This window comes from Talpa occidentalis, unplaced genomic scaffold (genome assembly GCF_014898055.3).
Source record: "Talpa occidentalis isolate TD23 unplaced genomic scaffold, MPIMG_talOcc4v2.1 talOcc4.9, whole genome shotgun sequence".
Taxonomy (NCBI): domain Eukaryota; kingdom Metazoa; phylum Chordata; class Mammalia; order Eulipotyphla; family Talpidae; genus Talpa; species Talpa occidentalis.
The window spans coordinates 83,145,031-83,164,764 of record NW_023605305.1 but is presented as its reverse complement, the minus strand read 5'-3'; the positions used below and the strand labels follow the sequence as shown (position 1 = coordinate 83,164,764).

At 36.6% G+C, this 19,734-nt stretch overlaps 1 protein-coding gene across 3 annotated transcripts in view; it reads left to right on the top strand.

Moving 5' to 3' along the window:
* Window positions 1-14,942, top strand: part of CLINT1 (clathrin interactor 1) — a 61,288-nt gene extending 46,346 nt beyond the window's left edge. For 2 of the 3 annotated variants that reach the window (XM_037501009.2, XM_054691762.1), the window contains exons 9-12: window positions 5,463-5,537; window positions 9,420-9,712; window positions 11,485-11,689; window positions 12,663-14,942. In XM_037501009.2, coding sequence (XP_037356906.1) covers window positions 5,463-5,537; window positions 9,420-9,712; window positions 11,485-11,689; window positions 12,663-13,009 — 920 coding nt within the window. In that variant the 3' untranslated portion in view covers window positions 13,010-14,942. The remainder of the gene's footprint in view (window positions 1-5,462; window positions 5,538-9,419; window positions 9,713-11,484; window positions 11,690-12,662) is intronic. The other variant, XM_037501011.2, reaches the window with a different exon arrangement.
* Window positions 14,943-19,734: the final 4,792 nt, after the last annotated feature.

Sequence of the window (19,734 nt, the reverse complement as noted above, 5' to 3'; positions counted from 1 at the left end):
ATGTTTAAGATTTTCACTGTAGTTATTAACTGGTAGTTAGCTTATAGTCACATAATAAAGACATAGTGTCAATGAATATCAACTATTTCTGACTTTCTGTCATGAAATATTAAAGGGCCCCTTTCACGCTCTGTGGAAAATTTTAATGGAGCAATCAGGGAGAAATTAACTAGGAAGGTCTGATGATTGGAATTATCTTTTCCTCAGTGATACCACGATTGCTTTAAAGAGAGAGAAATCATTGAATGTCAGTAAGCTTCTTTTGCTTTGCAAACAAACCTCAGAGTGATTTTTCTTCCCCATTGCAAACAGAAGAGTGACTAAGTAAAATTAGCAATTAATGTTAATACAGTAATTGAGACAAAGTTTGAATGTGTTCTGGAAAGTTTCTTCCCTTAAAGTCTATTTAATCTTAATACTCTAAAAAAAAAAAAACAAAAACAATGTGGTTGACATCAAAATTATTTTTTTAAGTTATCTCATATTTGCAACAGTTTATGCAGCCTCCTCCCCGTAAATACATAAATTTTGTTACCCCAGATCTCTATTTAAATATTTTAGTAATATATTTTAAATTCAATTCAGCAGTGGAAAAAATTGAACATTAAATCTTTAGCACCTACACATGAGAAAGTCTAAGAATCTACTATATTAGCATTGCTATTTGGTACGCCATTTGGGTGTCATTTACCAGCTGTGCCTATGTTTATAATAGTACCGTCGTGCAAGTAAGATGGGCATGAACTGTAAAGCTAAGCAGATACGGCATCTGTACTACTCACTAGATAAATCTCTCCTTAGAGAAAATGCTCCGATTTTCTTTTTTTTGTACATGATCTTATTAAATCCATCTTGTTATTATCTTCAAAGGTGTATGTGGTTAAAATCATTGTGAATATCTACCAAGTATAAGAATACACATTTGAAACCCATTCATCAAGATTTACTTTAGATTGTCTTGATAACCTACTGTGATGGTGGTCTTTTTAAAATGTTGTGTTAGTTTTTACATATAGTACATTTCTAAGTAAATATTTTAAGAATTAAATCATTAAAAGTAATCAGAAAATAAGCAAATTGAAAATAGAATGCCAAAAACCATTTCATTTTTCGGTGTATCTCACCTCTTTGAAAGCCCATGTTGTCTCCTTTGGCCTTTTGTAATTAAGGGGTATACATACATCTTGATTAACATACTGTTATACAACTCATTGTTAGTCAATGAGATAGAAGAGAAAATACACCATAGTTGGTAAAACAGAAGGACATTACATGACTTATGTTTTGTTGAAGTCAAAAAATTTTTTAAAGGTTAAGGTGTATCAGATTCCAGGTTTTCATCATATTTACATTTCAGTGTGTTGTCTGGTACTCAGGGATCACTAAAGTTCACTGAGGACATTTACATGAATATGTACCACCTTGTTATGGCATCAATACAACAATTTATAATTAGAATTTAAATGAGTTGTATCTCCTTTAACCAAATTTATGGAAAATAAAACATTTTCACTTTTTTTTTTACTAAGTAAAAGTGATGCATGCTCAAATTAGAAATGTGATGGAAAATAAGTGATTCACCATAATTTAGATACATATAATTAGCTATTAATAATTTTAATGACTGCCTAGGTGAGCCTCTTTTCCTTTCTCCTTTTTGTAGTCTGTCCTTTTAAAATGTAATATGAGTAAATAAATAAATTTTGATGAATATTCTTTTAAATACACTTTCTATACAGTCATTCAGTATATTTATTTAAGCATTTACTATGGCAAAAATTTTTTTGACTTCTAGATCCCTTTTAGTAAACTGGGTCTCATGACCCATTACCTTATGATAGTTGATGTTCTTTTACAAAACTTTACAACTGCCTTATCTTACATTGTGTGTGTGGTGGGAGGAGGAATAAAGAGGGTATTTGGATAACCTGTAATTTAGACTCTTATTTTTTTGCACAAAGGTTTTGTTTTATTGTTTCCAATTTTTTTCTTTGTTATAAAGTAGCAAAATAGTATCTTTCAAAATCTTGGTAGAGAAAATAATCTTATTTTGCATTGTGTTTGACCACTGAGCCTGAATATTTTTGGTGTTTTTATAGACCAGTTTTAACTTGTCTGTTTATGTTCTTTGTCCGGGTGGAGGATGTTCATCCATATTGTTTTCTAAAACCCTCATATATATTCTTTAGCATATATTTGCAGTTATTTTTTGCATTTTGTTATTTCAGTTTTATTTGCACTGGAATTCGTGCAAAAGGTTATTTTTCATAATGTACTCAAGCTCAAATGCTTTAGAGAAAATCCCAGTTGTAGTTTAAGCACTGCCTAGTTGAGTTATATTTTTCCTGTTCACAGTATTGCTTCAGAAAATACAGGTTCCCAGCTGGTGATTGTAAATAACCTCCTTGCTGCCCTGAAAAAGGCAGATGGAAATGGTTCATTTATAATGACAGCTCTCATGTGGGAAACTTGAAGAATCACTCTTGTGGTGAAATTTAGCAGTCTTCACATGCAGCAAATTTTAGTAGACTCTTTTATTTAAATTCTCTTAGAAGTTATCTGTGAAAATGATAAACTATAGAAAGTTTGTTGAACTTAAGGTACTGGCATTGAAGATGTCATGCATAGAGATACATACTCATGTTTCTATATGTCTGTGTGAGACATGTGTGTGTGCATGCGTGCAAATGCATGTGCATGTATCCCCTCCTAGAAAGAAGAACTTCTCTTAGAATTTTTTTTTTCAGATAGTTTTCAATGTTAAAGATCATTTTCTGTAAAACAAAAGTAGAAGCATTATCTGTGGCACTTGTTAAGATTAGTGAAACATTAGATCCTTTTTGAGCAAAGGCAGCTTCTGTTGTATAATACTCTCCTAGGTGTTCAACTTTCTACTCCCAAGTTTTGTTCTTATATTCATGTTGAAATCAAACTTCCTGTAGTATGAATGAAGAAGACGACTATTTGCTGAAAATAAATTGTAAATACAGTTTCAGTTTCTTTGTGGAAGGGCAGTACAATAGCCAAAGTAGGTAATTATCCAAAATATAAAATTCAGTATATGATAGAAATACAATGTCACCCATTTGAAGTTGTAATACACAGTAGTCATTGTTTTTATACTCAAGGGAATTTTCTTCATAACCCAGACTAGATAAGATGTGAAATCCCTAACTTGTTTGGCATAATAAATTACAAGTTGATGTTTATTCACTGCTTGGAGGAAGCAAATTAAAATAATCTCTAATTTTCAAGTCTCTTAATGTTCTAGTAAGTGAATAACTATCATTTTGTTCCTTAACAGTATATTTTGACCAAAGTTACAAACATTAAGTAGCAACTGTTTGCAACATTCATTTACTGCTAGTATTTATTAATGTAGGTGCTTATTTATAGTTTCAAAATATAGCTCCTTGGTCTTTTGTGCCTTTCATTGTATTTTATCATGCTGTCTGTATCTATAAAGAAGAGAAAAATCACTATGATATGATCCTTTAGATAAAGTGAAAAGGAGGTTGTAGTGTTGGTAGGAGTAGATAACTTTGTACTTGAAGGGTGTTAGTTCATAGTGGGTAAGAATACTTGTGAGTATGTGCATCGATAATGAGGTGAAAGAATGAGGAATGAGTTATGCCTGCTGATAGTTGCCTACAGTAAATGCACATTAAAAAGAAATACTAAGTACTCATGTATCAGAAACTGATTTGTTCCTTTTACCACTGCTGGCCATTTATTAAGAAGAGGAGATGGTTCTAGTTTAATTAACCCAGTTGAGTGTAGCAGATGGGGCAGAATGTCTTGCAGCGATAAGACAATTCAGAAATGGCACCAGATGTTGAAAGCTGTCCCTGGTGGTGTTTGAGTGCAGCCCAGATGTTCCAGTCCCACCTGGCTAGTTTCTAAGCACTGCGGGCTAAGCAGCTGTGATGTAACCTATATAATGTTCGCATAACACTAAAAGCACCATAATTGAACTGCTGCTCAAAACTTCTAAGGTTGTGACTCTTAAGAGGTGAAATCTTTAAGGACAAGCAAAAACAAGAACAACTGTTTAAGGTTCTAGTTTTTTTGGCTGTTGCTATTTATTTCATTGATAAGCAAATTAGAAATGGAACATTAAAATTTAATGTTACTGTTTAAATTATAGATAAAAATGTTCTTACCCATGTAGTATTTACAAAAAATAAAAATTTGTGTAAAATGTGATTTTTACACATAGACTGATTTAGATCTCACTCCTTTAAAAATACTGGGCTATAAATAACAAAAGGCTTTTATTTTTCCAAGGATTAAAAATGTGCTGGTATTCACTCCCTCATGGAGTGAACAATAGAAAAATCTTCCACCAAAGTCATTATTTTGATCTTTTTCTTCCAGTAACTACTAAAACTGATTTTTATTTAAATCAACTGCAAGTTTTTTCTTTTTATATAAAAATTCAAACATACAGAAAATTTGCCACATTGTTTTAGCTCTCTAATTCTTTGGTTTTTATCTGAGTGCCATTTGAGAGAAAATTACTAATATGATGACATTTTGCCTCTAAAACACTTCAACATGTATCTACTTACAAGGGTGTTGTCATTTGCCATCACAATATAAGTCTTGTGCTTGGAAATTTAACATTTTAAAACTAGAGTTACCGCCTAATAAACAGACCAAATGCAAATTTCTGTGGCATCTCAATTATGTCTTTCACACATTTCATTTACTGTCCCGTGCTTTTAGGCTCCTTTAAAACAGTGCTGGTCTTTTTATTTTTTTATGATGTTGACATTTTCTGAAGACTCTTGATAATTGTTTTGTAGACTGTCCCTCAATTTGTATTTGTTTGATTCATTCCTCGTTGAATTCAGGTTAAATATTTTTGGCAAGAATGTCTACCTGAGTGATGCTATCCTTTCCAGTCCCCTTCCCTTAGAAGGCCCACAAATATGATTTTGTCTGATTATTAGTGACATTAAAGTTTGATCACTTGTTTAACTGTTTATCTGATTATTAGTGGTAGTAAGCCTATCAGTTGTTTAAGGTGTTACCCATCTGATTTATCCATTATAAAAGTACTTCATCCCTCTGTATTCGCTGAATAACCTGACATTTTGAGATTCTGTGGATATCTTATGCTCCACCAATATTTTACTTAGAACTTAGCATGCATCCAAGATTTTTACAAGAGTATAATTGGCAGGATAACTGTGTGCCACCTTATATTCATGAAATACAAGTGAGGGATAACCAGCTGCAGATATAGTATCAGTTATCTTAGTAGATGAAGGGCTGAGAGTGTAAAGTCTGAATAAAGGTCACATGTGACGTGAAACCTCTAGCTAGCTAGCTTTACCACCAATAAGGGGCTTTGAGTACTTGTTGTCTTTTAAGTGTGTGTTAAAACGGCTTCCTGAAGTTGCTGTCAGATGTTCTGTGGTTCTCAGTTTAACTTTTTCATCATGATCATTTTCTAGGAGGATCAACTGATTTCTTTGGAGGATTTGCTGATTTTAGTTCAGCTGCTGCATCAGGCAATTTCCCTTCCCAAGGTATGATATGATTTACTTGACTAGAAATCTAGAGATTGTGAAAAGGTTATCAACACAACTGCCTTAACCCTCAAATCAGTTTCTTTGGGGCATTTTTCTCCTTGTAGTATAGTAATTACTAATTTCTAAAAAAATTTTCGCAAATGTATTTTGTTGGGCCACTGGCTTAAATGTGTCAAAGGAATTAACTTGGTTGCAGACTGTTCAGTTATACTTAAATAAAATGGCCCTTATTGATAAGTAATTCTTATTTAACCTCTTTTGGGGGAAAAAGTTTATGGAGTATAAACTCATTTAGCTGCAAGAATATTATGGTTTATGTTTAGCTTATATGATTTTTATGAATGAAATTCAAGGACATTTAGATTGTGCAGATTGTCTTACTAAAAATCCATTTTTTTGTAACTTAACTCTTGTAAGAGCCATTTCTATGAAAAATAACTGAATTTCTGGGCCTTCCCGGTGGCGCAGTGGTTGAGCGCTGAGTTATGAAGCTGCCAGCAGCTTCTGCAGCACAGGTTTGATCCCCATCTGCTCCGCGTCCACCGGAGGAGGGTCCCACATGGCGCACAGACCTCTCCTGCCGCCCGCTGCTCCCCTCAGCAGTGTACTTCGGTCCTTCTGCCTGCTCTGCTCTCCGCTCTGACTCTGGTGAATTCTCTCACCTTCCTGCGCTTCTGACTGTACCCAGTGCTTGTATAAATAAATAAATCTTTAAAAAAAAGAAAAAAAAAGAAAAAGAACTGAATTTCTTTTTGAAACATTCTTAGCAGTTTTAACCGTATGCCAAACTTCCTTATTCCATGTTAGACATTTTAAAATGTCCTAGATTTTATTGCCAGTATGTTTAAATATTGAATCGTTATGTTGTACACCTGAAACTAACATAATGTTATATGTCAATTATACCATTCGGGGTGGGGAGGGGTTTAAAAAATAGTTCCACTATCCCAGCAGAATATATAGGCTTAAACATCAAGGGTTGAGGTGAAAGTTTTGTCTTTTTTCCATTTTTTTTTTTAAAGATTTATTTATTTATACATATGAGAGCTGGGGTACAGGCCAGAGGTGTGGAGGGTGAGAGGATTCTCTAGAGACAGAGTGGGGAACAGAACAGGCAGAGTGACTGAAATACACTGCTGAGGGGAGCAGCGGGCGAGACTGGAGAGGTCTGCTGAGCCATGTGGGTTTTTCTCCTTGGCCGGCTAGGGATCGAGCTTGTGCTACAGAGACTGCAGATTGCTTCTTAGTGCGTCGCTTAACCCCTTGCGCCACCAGGGAGGCCTTGTCTTTTTTCCATTTTTATAGCAGTATTTTATCTTACTCCCTCTACCATGTACTATGAAACTTGTTCACTTGGGGAAGGCCTCTGTGCCTCCAACTCTGTAAAGTAGGAATAATGCTACCTATCATAGTTCCTTATAAGGATAAATTGATGTCTGTAGAAGTGGTAGAATAGGGAGGACATTTGTTACTATCTCATATTTAGGTTGTGAATGGGGTTGGTAGAATTGGTTTTCTGTAAAAGCATCTGAAATTGGAGAGGTAATCTAAAAATATTTAGCTATAAGAAAACATGAGGTGAAGCAGAAAGATAATTTAGCTAAATTAGTCTTGTTCCTTTCAAGTAGTTATCCTTTGCTATTGAATGAAAATATTTCTTTCATAATGTTGTGAAGGTTTATGAAGGTATATGCATAGCTTTAATGTGATTAGTGTTATTTTGAGAGCCTACTTGTATAAATTCTGAGCATGTCCCAGAAACTAGAATTGTGGAACAATTAACTGCTGTATTTTGGAATTATAGGTATCCCTTAAAGGGGTTAAAGCCTTACTTTAGGCAAATCAAAGTGAAAGATAAACATTGCCCCAATTTTACATACTACCTGTGTAATTGTCTCAAAGTTTTTAGGTATATAAAGTTGCCTACCATGCAGATAATTCAAATATGTTAATATTGTTAAGTGATACATGCCTTCCTCTGTATGCATATGATTAATATAACCTGATCACCATTACGCAAGGGGCTGAAGCTGTAGAAACAATGATTAATCATTTCTGAACAATATATGCCCCACTAGAAATCTCTTCCTCCCATGATTAATCATCTCAGATAAAGTTTTCAGATGGGGCAGTGCATTTTGCCCCAGTCCATTCTGTTGCTTTATAGATCAAGAAAATAGAAAACCAGCATGAAGTTTACCTTTATCCAGCCATCCTACTTAAACTAGTTTGAATTGTTTAATATATAGAATTGTAAAGCTCTTAATTCAATCTTTTGTAAAGATCAAAGATGTGTTTTAGTAAACCCTAAGGTAATGAATATTAGCTCAGTTCTAATTTTAAATTGTTGATAGAGCTTGGGGTTTCTTAGTGAATTATTTTCTCTTTTAAGGGTGCTCCCTTTTAATATGGTAATAGAAGATTATAATTTTAAAGACTTAATGTTATTGTTCTTTGGCTGTTTAGCATAATGAGACTTGGGACTGCAGTACTTGGTTACCTTTTAGATTTGACAAAATGTATTTCCATGTTGTAAGTGAACATAGAGTGCAGAGATGGTGTTAATTAACTTGAAAATACATACTGTTCGCTTTCAGATGACAGTTTATGTGTAGTTCTTTTCTCACCTTTGCTTTTTCAGCTTCTGTTAATTCATGTTTATCTGTTTGTCTCTTTAAGAAAGGTTTATTTACGTGGAATCATGTATACCCTAGTTAAGAAGTTTGTTTGTTTTTAAGTATCACTTGGTTTTTTATATATACTGTGTCCCAAATAGTCAATATTATTGGTGCAGAATTGATAGCAGCTTGATTCACACATTTTATGGCATGTCTGAAGAAAAGAGAGCAGTGCCTTGGCTCCAAAGTAATAATAACCCTTAAATGGCATTTAGTATATATTAAATTATTTAATCCGTACAAATCTTGCAAATTTTTTTTAATTTAAATATTTTATTTTATGTAATTCTTACATCTTTTGTCATCTTTGCACAATGCATGCATTTTCGTTTTGGTTATATTCCCCATACAATTGCATCTCCCCTCTTATTTTGACTCTGGTCCTTCCTTTCTCTGCCCCCCCCCACCCCCCCATGTGTCTCTGGTTTATAATTGCTTGTAGCAAATCTTGCAAATTTTTTAAAAAGTGAGACACAGGAAAGGTTAAGTAGGTGAAGTGTAATGATAGTTCCTTTTATAATATTAGCATGAGTTCCCCTGTTAAAACCAAACCCCATGTTTTATTTTAAAAGATTGTACAGTCCCATTTGAAGCAAGTGATGTACTAGGTTTATATTGTGACTATAGTCCTTGGGTTGTCAATGGAAATAAGACCAAATGAGTGAGAAATCTCTTTCCATAAAAATTTCAGGTTTTTTTGTCATACTTTTCTGTTTTGTTTTATAAACTTTATTCTCACGTATGTGTGTTACTTCCTTGAGTTAGATTTTCTGATTTTACTAAGTTTCTCCTCACCTGAGAATTCTGGATCTCCCAGCAAAAAGTATAACAAGTTTAGTACTTGCTCCTTTTTTATTGGGGTCTTGGGCTAGTTCATATTTGCTTAACTGGAAATATATTTGATTTGCAAACTTAGGTTGAAGAGACATTTTGATTGTAAGTTCTCTGTATCACCTGAAACTTGCCTAGGGATGGATTTTACTTCATATGTGGGAGTTGTTTTTTTTTTTTTTCTTTGCTACCTAATTAACACTCTTGGAATATTCATGAGAAAGAATAATGTCCAGATGGAAATGGTACTGTAGATATTAACCTGGACGGACACAGTTCAGCTCTAATTTGGTTCAGAAGTTTATAGATTGTTACAGTCATTCTGTGCATTTCAGAAAGTGTTTTACCTTTAGAGTTCTTTCTTTCTCAGTAACTGCAGCCAGTGGGAATGGAGACTTTGGTGACTGGAGTGCCTTCAACCAAGCCCCACCAGGAGCCATTGCTTCCAGTGGTGAACTCTTTGGTAGTGCCTCCCAGCCAGCTCTAGAACTTGGTGGTGGCTCACAACCAGCTCTGGGCCCACCTCCAGCTGCCTCAAATTCTTCAGACCTGTTTGATCTGATAGGCTCATCCCAGGCAACCATGACTTCTTCCCAGAGCATGAATTTCTCTATGATGAGCACTAATACCATGGGACTGGGTTTGCCCATGTCAAGGTCACAGGTAAGTTGTCTCCCTTCCTGGGAAATTGCAATTTAGAATCTTTGAGGTACTCTAAATAATCTAATGGTAGATTAGCATAAAACAGAAAAATAAGCGAGCTCATTATGTCGCTTTTGCACACTGCACTTACCTTACAGTTTTATTCCTGGGTTCTAGAGGGCAAGGCTTTCTCATCCATGTAAAGCTGTGTATGCGGCCTTACTCAGAGGAGGCACTTGCTGAAAATATATTGAATTAAACAACTTGCTATCTAATAGTTTTAAAAAGTTATTTTTAAGAGGAATAGAGACTAGATGTATAGCTTTACCAAGAGCTAGCATGCATTCAATAAGAACGCTGGTTATGTCCTTAAAGAAATAACACTTCTTGGATACAAACAATTTTTGCTAAAGTTTAAGTTATTTTCTAAAATGGTGGACATTGGGCCTTCCTGGTAGTCTGGTAGTCCAGGGGTTAAGTCTCAGCACTGTCACCACAACGGCCTGAGCTGGATCCTCGGCCAGGGCACTAACCCACATATGGCACAACAGACCTCTCCTGTCTCACCTGCTGTTCCCCTTAGCAGTGTATTTCAGTAAATCCGCCTGCTCTGCTCCCCACTCTTTGTCTTGTGAATCCTCTCATGCCCCCCTCTCCCCCTGCGCCTCTGACCTTCACCCCAGTTCTTCTAGACAAAAATAAATTAAAAGTATTTTTTAAAAAGTAATTAAATGGTGTACATTCTTCCCCATTCTGGACCTGCTCTGTAATTTATGAATATTATATAGGCTCTTTGAAATGAACTGTTTTAAGTTCATTTCATAAAGAAAAACCACTAAATGTGAGCTTTTTAATTCATTTTTTTAATAGTAAGTTCTAAAGTACCTTAAAATTTGAACAAGTCCCAGTTTGGAATATCTGAGTTGTACAGGAATTTGCTGCTTTTCACTGAAACTATTCCAAATAATTTTGTATGATACTAATTGCTCATTTTAATGTGTAGATTCTCTTTTGAGTGTTAGGATGAAGAGAAGAAAGTAGCAGAAAGGTGACTGCTCCGTGTGACAAAGTATACCTAACATTAAGGGGGTGGGCACAAAGGCCACACAGATGCCACTAAATTAAACCACACCAGTTCATTCTTTGAGTTTCTGTCATGTGACCTGAGTCTAGTTATTTTCAGACTTAACTGTAACTGTGTTTTGGTTTTTTGGATTGGTACATTTTCAGTTCTTCTTCCTAGTCCTATTTCTTGCCTTTTCATAATTCTCCATAGTAATTACCAGGCACCTCTGCTTCTTTCTCCTGACTTGGCCCACATATAGCAGCTTCACTTATGTTGATCACTTTGGGTAATTGACATATACAGGAGCAGGGTGGTGTCATCAGGTTGTATGAAATAAAACTGGCTGTCTTGATGGATTCACTTTTTATAACTGAGAAATTATATTCTAAGCTCCATTTAGGGTATCTACTTGTATAATTCTTTAAAGCTATATTTACCTGAAATTGCTAGTTTCCCCTGCTGGCGACTTCTAGACTTTGGGTGACAGGATGATAAATGTTTGTTAACGTCAACATGTTTTTTCCTCACCCCAAACACGAATTGGACTTTAGAAGAACATCTTTGAACAGCTAGTGATACAAGATACTGAAGACCTTAGCATAGAACATTTATTGTTCTAAAAGAGTTTATAAAATCTGCTATATATTTAGAATTATAAAATAGACTGCCATTTGATAACCTTTCTAGAACATATGCTCAATTTTTAGAGCACTTTTCTATTTTCCAGCCTTTGCAAAATGTTAGCACAATGCTGCAGAAGCCTAATCCTCTCTATAATCAGAATACAGATATGGTCCAGAAGTCGGTCAGCAAAACCCTGCCCTCTACCTGGTCTGATCCCAGTGTAAACATCAGCCTAGACAACTTACTACCTGGTATGCAGCCTTCCAAACCCCAGCAGCCATCACTGAACACAATGATTCAACAACAGAGTAAGTTACAAGACTATCCATTTCTTTGTGTGTTTGTCGTCTTTTACCTTGATGCCAGGACTACTTCAAGCCGTGAAATAAAAATACATAACACAAACTACCAAAGGTAGCTGTGTGCTCACTTCACATCATACTTAATGTCCCTCCTAAGTACAATGACATACTTAATGTTTTCTTGGCATAACATTTGTTGTATTATGGTGAGTTTGGAGGGCCAGATCACTAAAATAAAAATACCTATTGTAGAAAACTTAAAATGTATGCATATATAAAAATCATCTGAAACAAAAATCATCAGAACTATATTGCAGATAGTAATCACCATTAGTACATACTTCTTTACATCTTTTCCAGCCATGTATTTAACATTTCAGATGATTTTGCCTATATTCTGCTTCTTGCACTTCTCATTCAGCATTAAATTATGATCATTTTCCCTGTGTTCAGTATTCTAAAGTAAAAAGATTTTAGATTTTTATAGTTACTACCTTATTGGTGTGTAGTTCCTCTAAGTTACTTTCCTTATCTCCAGCTTTTTGCTATTATAAATTACTCCATGATTTTATATAAATCCTTGTACTTGTAACTTTTTCTCCCTTAATATAATGCCCTAAAACTAGAGTGAATCAAAGGATATAAACATTTTTAAGGCTTTTTGATACATTTTTAAGGCTTTGTGTATCAAAACCTCTTTAAGCAACTGGTGAGAGTTGTTAGGTCAAATTCAACAATAGATTTTGTAGGGATGATGTTAAAATGGTTCATGTTTTCCCTAGTCCACTTTTAATTGTTACCACATCTTTGGGACACCAAAGCCAGAAGCCATTAAAACTCTAGTAAACAATGCAGGTGAATTGACTTCTCTTATAAACTCACTGTAAAGGAATTTTATTGGGGCATAGAAGTATTGGTGAGCAGTGTATTATTTTTCTGTTCTGTGAATAAAGGTCTTTCATCTCTTTTCTTCTGGTAGATATGCAACAGCCTATGAATGTGATAACCCAAAGTTTTGGAGCCGTGAACCTCAGTTCTCCATCGAACATGCTTCCTGTCCGGCCCCAGACTAGCCCTTTGATGGGGGGGCCCATGCCTGTGAGCATGCCCAGCGTCATGACTGGTGCCATGGGTATGACCCCTCTTGGGAACGCTCCAATGATGAACCCGAGCATGATGGGCATGAACATGAACTTAGGAATGTCAGCTGCTGGGGTGGGCCTGACAGGCACAATGGGAATGGGCATGCCCAACCTAGCCATGACTTCTGGAACTGTGCAACCCAAGCAAGATGCCTTTGCAAATTTTGCCAACTTTAGCAAATAATAGATTGTAAAGGAGCAGATTGAATGAAGGATTTTTAGCTGTGCAGAGAGGTGATGTTGAGATGGAAAATGCTAATCGACTCCCCTTTCTTTTATCAATTAATTAAAATAAACCTACATAAAGAACCAAAAAGGCTGTTTTATAAAAGTGAAATACCTAGTATTCCATATGGCCGGGCCAACGCAGATAAGGCCGTCAGACCATCAGAGCCATTTTCCCAGTGAGGATAGACTATAAGTGGGATTGTGAGACCATTGAAAGCCTTTGTAAATCAAAGAGCCTGTTTTAACATCATAATTTGTGGGAAGACTGGAATAGAGTTGAATAAATGTTAGAATCTCTAATTTTATACTTTTCTTTTCCTGAGGAACTTGATTTTCTGTCCCTGAATTGCCTTGTCATAATTGGGTCTGTTCCTTTTACTACCACTCTTGAGTCCATATATGAAATCATTAAAGTTGGATGATCAGTTTTTTATAAAAATATATATTTTTGTCCAAAAGAGGCATACATATGTGATTAAGGCTAAATCAAAGGTAACTGGAATGTATATACTTTTGCTAATGTTCCAGCAACTCTGCTATTCTACTATCCAAATTTTTATTGTAACAAAACCTCTTTAAGCAATTGGTGATAGTTGTGGGACTTTCCCCTATCTTCTGCTAGAATTATTCTGTGCAGAACTAGAAAAAAATATTTTTTCAGGACTGCTCTGTGGTTTCCTTTAAAAGAAAAAAACCCTCCAGTATTTTCAATTGTTTCAGCAGTTGTCATTTACAGTTTGCAGTGATGCACTTGGCAAGGCTTCCTTCCGTGTTTATCCCTGTAGCCACACCATGTAACTGTCCCCAACAGTCAGAAGAGAAAAATATTTATTTTTATGTTTTTTGGTGTCTTTGAAAACATTGAAACGGTAAAAATCCATTCAACCCTTAAGTTAAAGATGAATGTTAGAAATCAACAATATTGGCTTTTAGATTTTATACAGTATTTGTTTTGGTTTGGTTTTGAGTGTATATAATATGGCATTAGCAAGATGGCCCCGATAGAGAGAGGAGTTAAGTATCTATTATTAAAGGAGACCTGTAGCAGTCAAGAGATTTTATTGGTTTAATGGCAAATAAAGGAAATTAATTAAACTGTTTTTGTTTTCCTGCTGTAATTCTGCATTAAGCTCACATGAAAATCATGATTCTAGAGTTTGGAATGCAAAATTGTTTCACCCTCAAGCTGGGAATATTTTTTAAAATAAATACTATAATATAGGTTTCAAATTATTACCTCCCCACTTTGTGTTGACATTTTTTTTATTAAATTGATAAAACTTTGTTTCCATTGTATTCATAATGTTCTGTTATACGTAACATTAAAATGTTCATTAAAATCAATGTTGAGCTGCTTTTTCTTTCATTCTGTTAGACATTTGAGACCATTTGGGGAAAAAATAATTATAATTTGGGCAAAGTAATTTTTATAAATAATTTAAAATTATTTAATGACTTCTCTATTCTTTCCTATTAGACTCTACTGTTAGGAATTAAAAATGAAGCAGCAAAGATATCCTGACCTGCTCCATTCCTGCTAATGTTCCATCTACAACATTTCTAATTAGGCAGAAATTCATGTACTTCAGCTAAGTGGTAATGAAAAGTGATTCATTTGCTGAATAAGAGATGAGAGAGAGTGTAATTAGCTGACTGTGGTTTTTAATCTTTCAACAATTCAATGTGTTTAAATTAGTTTCAAAGAATAGGGGCTTTCAAGTGTTGTTACTTCAGAGCAATCAAGCCAGGCTACGGTGGCAGCCTGGAGAATATCTTCACTGACACTTAAAACCAATCATCTTAAATGGATATTTTCTTTAAATTGATAGAGGTATATAGAATTTTCAAATACATATGGTTCTTGGATGAGGTTAATGTTTCTGAACTTTTGTGTGTGTTCAAAATTTCTAATAAAATTAAGATTTATCTCTCAAGTAATTCCATATTATGCCTTTTTTCCTGTGTTGGATCTCTCAAACAAAAGGAAACCTCCATTTCCGTTATGACTGCACCTCAACACAGAGTTCGCTGTCTTTTGGTGCTGCTTGTTTCAGAAACCGTGGAAGAGGAAACATAAGAACCGTCTCGTTTGGGGGTTCATCCAATTAAATGATCTGTCTTGGGGCTTACTAAGTGATACTTCAAAGTACAATTACCTAATATCTTTGAAGCTGGTGAGAGAATAAGGTATTGGGCTCCCTCTTGAGGTTTTTAACTTCTCTGGTAGGATCTTCAGGAGCCATAAATACACATAACATTCTTATATGGTACTTGTAACTGTTTCCTTTTTTTCTTAAAATTTTAAATGACATCCATAATGCTACTGATTTGGTGGTAGGCACTAATAAATTAAGGGCTGTGGTTACTTTTATTTGGAAGGAAAAATTAATAGTCTCAAGTAGTAATAAAACTGGTTTAACCTTCCTGAGGTAATTTAAAGAACTTTTCCCTTCTTCAGAACTTTACATAGTCTCATGATGATCAGTAATGTGCAGTTTTCTAGTTAAACTATTAAAAATAAGGCTAACTGTCCACAGAGCACCTTCTGCTACTCAGATTTCTGAAATACAGGGGCTTGTGTTTACCTCTAGAGAGACAGCACTGCATGTGGATGAGCCTGGGCTTAGAAGTGCCCAGATCTGTCACCCACTCAGTGCCAAGGCAACCTTGGTCAACTCACTTGACTTCCTCGGCCATGATATATTGTTGAAAAAATGGATTGATTATCTGGAAACGCTTGATAAAATGAGTGATAGCTATCAGCAACATTTACATGCTGTAAGTGTTTCTCTGCCTCTGATTTTTATTTTTATGTAAATGTGCTTACTCATCAAGAACTTTCTTTGTGTCTGACACTGTTAAATACTTCATATGCATGTCTTTTAATCTATACAACAAATGCGCAAATGTTCGTATTCCTGCTTTACTCCTATTAGCAAAGTAGTTAAGAAAGCCTGAGAGACTGTTCTACTAAGTGGACTTCTAATTGAAGATTTTCCTATCTTGCTTGCTTTTTTTAACAGACAAGAAAGAAGTGAGCTGTTTTGTGAATGTATCGACTCATTTCTACTTAAGCACATTAGTGCAGCTGTGAGAACTATTGCTGTGAGTACTTGCTATGGGATTTGCCATAACAAGTAGCCCCAACTAGAATGCCTGCTTTTAGAAGCCATAGAGAAGTTTTTTCTTAAGCATTGCAGTTTTAAGACAGACCTCACTTGTCTTCTGTTACCCAGAGAAGCAATCAGATATGAAGACAAGATTTGTTTACCTCTAACTGTGTATGCCCTTACTTCTTGTGTTTTCCTTCTGCAACAGTGGCTGCCTGGCATGTGCCCTATTCTCAGACAACAAGTAGCTCCCAGCACCCGGTACCCGCCTGCTGACACAGGTGGGAAGTCAGCATGCGGCTGAATCGGATGCTTAGCTTCCGGGGATTTAGAGGGTGTTCAGAGTCCTGGTGGGTAAATGAGGGTTCCATTTGCTATTCTTTATAGCAGATGCCCTCACTTCAGATAAGAGCTCTGGACTGGGAATCCTACATTTTCCACTGGATATTTTCTGGCCGTAGAGCTTGCAGTCGTGTTCTGTAAATGTTCTGAGCATACACTGCCTTCATTTGGTAATGAAATAGGAGAGTTTGGAGTTGAAATGTAGTGCAGCTTGGTCTCAGGGTCCCTTTAGACCCATAAAAGTTCTCTCTCCAGGGCCTCCCTGGTGGCACAAGGGTTTGGGACGCAACCTATGAAGCTGTCCGCAGCCACTGCAGCATGAGTTTGATCCCCGACCAGCCAGGGAGCTGCCCACAAGACACGGCAGACCTCTCCTGACTCGCCAGCTGCTCCCTTCAGCAGTGTATTTCAGTCAGTCTGTCTGTTCTGTTTCCCACTCTGTCTCTGTGAATCCTCTCAACCCCCACACCTCTGGCCTGTACCCCAGTTCTTGTGTGTGTAGATGGATAAATCTTTAGAAAATAAAAAAAGATTTATAATAAAAGTTACCTCTCCAGGGCCTCCCTAACATTACAAGGGCTCAAGTCTCAGCGCTATGCAGCTATCAGCAGTCACTGCAGCACAAGTTCAATCCCCAACAGGGAGATAACCCACATGACACAGCGCACCTCTCCTGTCCTGCCCACTGCTCCCTTCAGCAGCGTATTTCAGTTAATCCACCAGCTCTGCTCCCCATTCTGTCAGTGGTGAATCCTCTCACCCCTGCTCTCCATACCTCTGGCCTGCTCTCATGCATGAATAAATCTTAAAAAAAATAAAAAAGTTACCTCTCCATACTTTCTACATTTGAAATAAAACCTGAGTAACTTAAAATGATAGATTTTACAATAACCCATTGCCTGTGGGTTATAATTTTATGAAATTTTATAAAAAGCTGTTATTTCATGAGAGAAGCTTTTGAGAAGAGTGGCATTGTTGATAAGTCAGTCCATTCTGGTAACTGTACCTGTTTGCTTGATATGTAAGTTTCCAAGATTATCTGCTTGAAAGACAAAGCACTTATTCTGTCCTCTCGCCTTACTCACAAGCGAAGTGCCTGTTACATGAAATTGGCTTCTGGCTACTAAGCAATAAAAATTGGTGCTTTTTTAAAATAAAGGAGAAAACAAAGAGAAATGAAATAAAAGATGATTTGTTTAATATTTAGTGCACATTTAATAAATAGCTTTTATCATTAAGAAGAAGTTTCTTACCCATCGTGGCCTTTTAGAAAACTGCAAAATGAGAAGGGGTGCTGGGCACTTACACCTCCTGTGTACTTTGAGAAGTGCTCTGTGATGCTGGCTTATGTGCACCAGGTGTGGCTGGAGCCTCAGGGTCGCAGAGGCGAGAAATAACGGGTGTTGGGGTAGAGGTCCTTCAGGGCACCTGAACCACCAGAGACAACATTTTCTGGAGGCCCCATTTGCTTTCATTATACAGATGTCCAAGGGCTCACTTAAAAATTTTGGGTCCTCCCTGGTGGTGCAGGGGTTAAAGACACAGCTCTATCAAGCTATCTCCAGCCAGTTAGTAATCCCCACCAGCCAGGGAGCTACCCACATGGCGCAGCAGACCTCTCCTGTCTTGCCCGCTGCTCCCCTCAGCAGTGTATTTCAGTACATCTGCCTGTTCTGTTCCCACTCTCTCTGGTGAATCCTTTCACCCCCCACACCTCTGGTCTACACCTCAGTTCTCATACGCATAAGTAAAAACAAATCTTAAAAAAAAATTGGGGCTTTAAAAACTCTGGGGCCATTTGTAAATGCGAGTTAAGTATTTCAAGCAGCAGTAGCTCGTGTGTTACATATTACAGTTTGCAGAGAGAACTCGCACTCATGCCCTCCCTGATCTTCACCCTAGCCCTAAGGTGAGACCAGCACTATCCCATTAGAATGAACATTAGGGAGAGATCAAAGCAGCCATGCAGCCAAGTCTTAGTGACCCAACCCATCATCCCACCATCCCTCATCACCCCTCTATTAATATGTCAGACCTTTTAATTTAAAAAAAACTGCCCATTCTGTACAGATAGTCAGCTTTTTCTTGCCTGTCACTGGTCTCTGAGCACATTTTCTCAGATGCCATGTAATGCTGCACACATAGTAGACAGCTAGTAAATGGTCGTTAACTAATATGTTTTTAAAGTCAACACTGAATGTTCATGAAATCTATTTGCATTTTCTAAAGGTCACCAGCAGGAGATGAGGCACAGAGCAAATAAACACTGATCTCTTCTGAAGAGTAGCCCTTTTGTTTGTTTTGTAGAAGTGGTGATGTGATTTAGCGTGAAAACATTAACCAAATCTCAAAGCGGTTTGCTGTGACACAAAGGTTCCTCCAGGCGCAGGGCAAGAAGTTTAAGAGAAGCCACAGCAGAGGTGGATGGCCATGGGCTGTATTCTAAAATGGCGCTGTGCTACTTTCTAAGAAGAGTGGATTCAGCAATTCTCTGCTTGTTTCTGTGATTCTTGCATTTGAGAAACAGAACTATGATTCCTGACCACCAAATAAAAGTAAAATGGAACTTCCAGATTTAAGGTATCTTTAAAGGAATATGTGAATTGATGTCTGTAGAATTGGGCTTTAAAAAGGCATTTAGAAATACTTAGTAATTTGAAAACCCCAGTTTGGTGGCCAGTAAGTGAACTATCTTATTTTTGATGGGAAAAGATACTATTTTTTAATTGGAGAATGATTTGGAGGCAGAAGTTAACAAATAACCTTTTTTTTTTTTAAGATTGATTTATTTATTTATTTATACAAGCACTGGGTACAGTCAGAAGTGCGGGAGGGTGAGAGAATTCACCAGAGCCAAAGCAGGGAGCAGAGCAGGCGGAAGGACCGAAGTACACTGCCGAGGGGAGCAGCGGGCGGCAGGAGAGGTCTGTGCGCCATGCAGGACCCTCCTCCAGTGGCCGGAGAGCAGCCGGGGATCAAACTGGCACCACAGAGGCTGTGGGCAGCTTCGTAACCCAGTGCTCAACCACTGCGCCACCAGGGGAGGCACACAAATAACCTTTTTTTAAGTCATCTTTTATGAGACAGTGATAAGGTTAAATAGAAGAAGTCCTTAAGTAACTTTAAGTTTACATCCTTTGACCCTAATTCCTATAATAAACCAAGGACAGGATATTGCAACTGGAAATGTTTTAGTTGTAAAGAACATTTCACCTGTTTTTAATTCTTC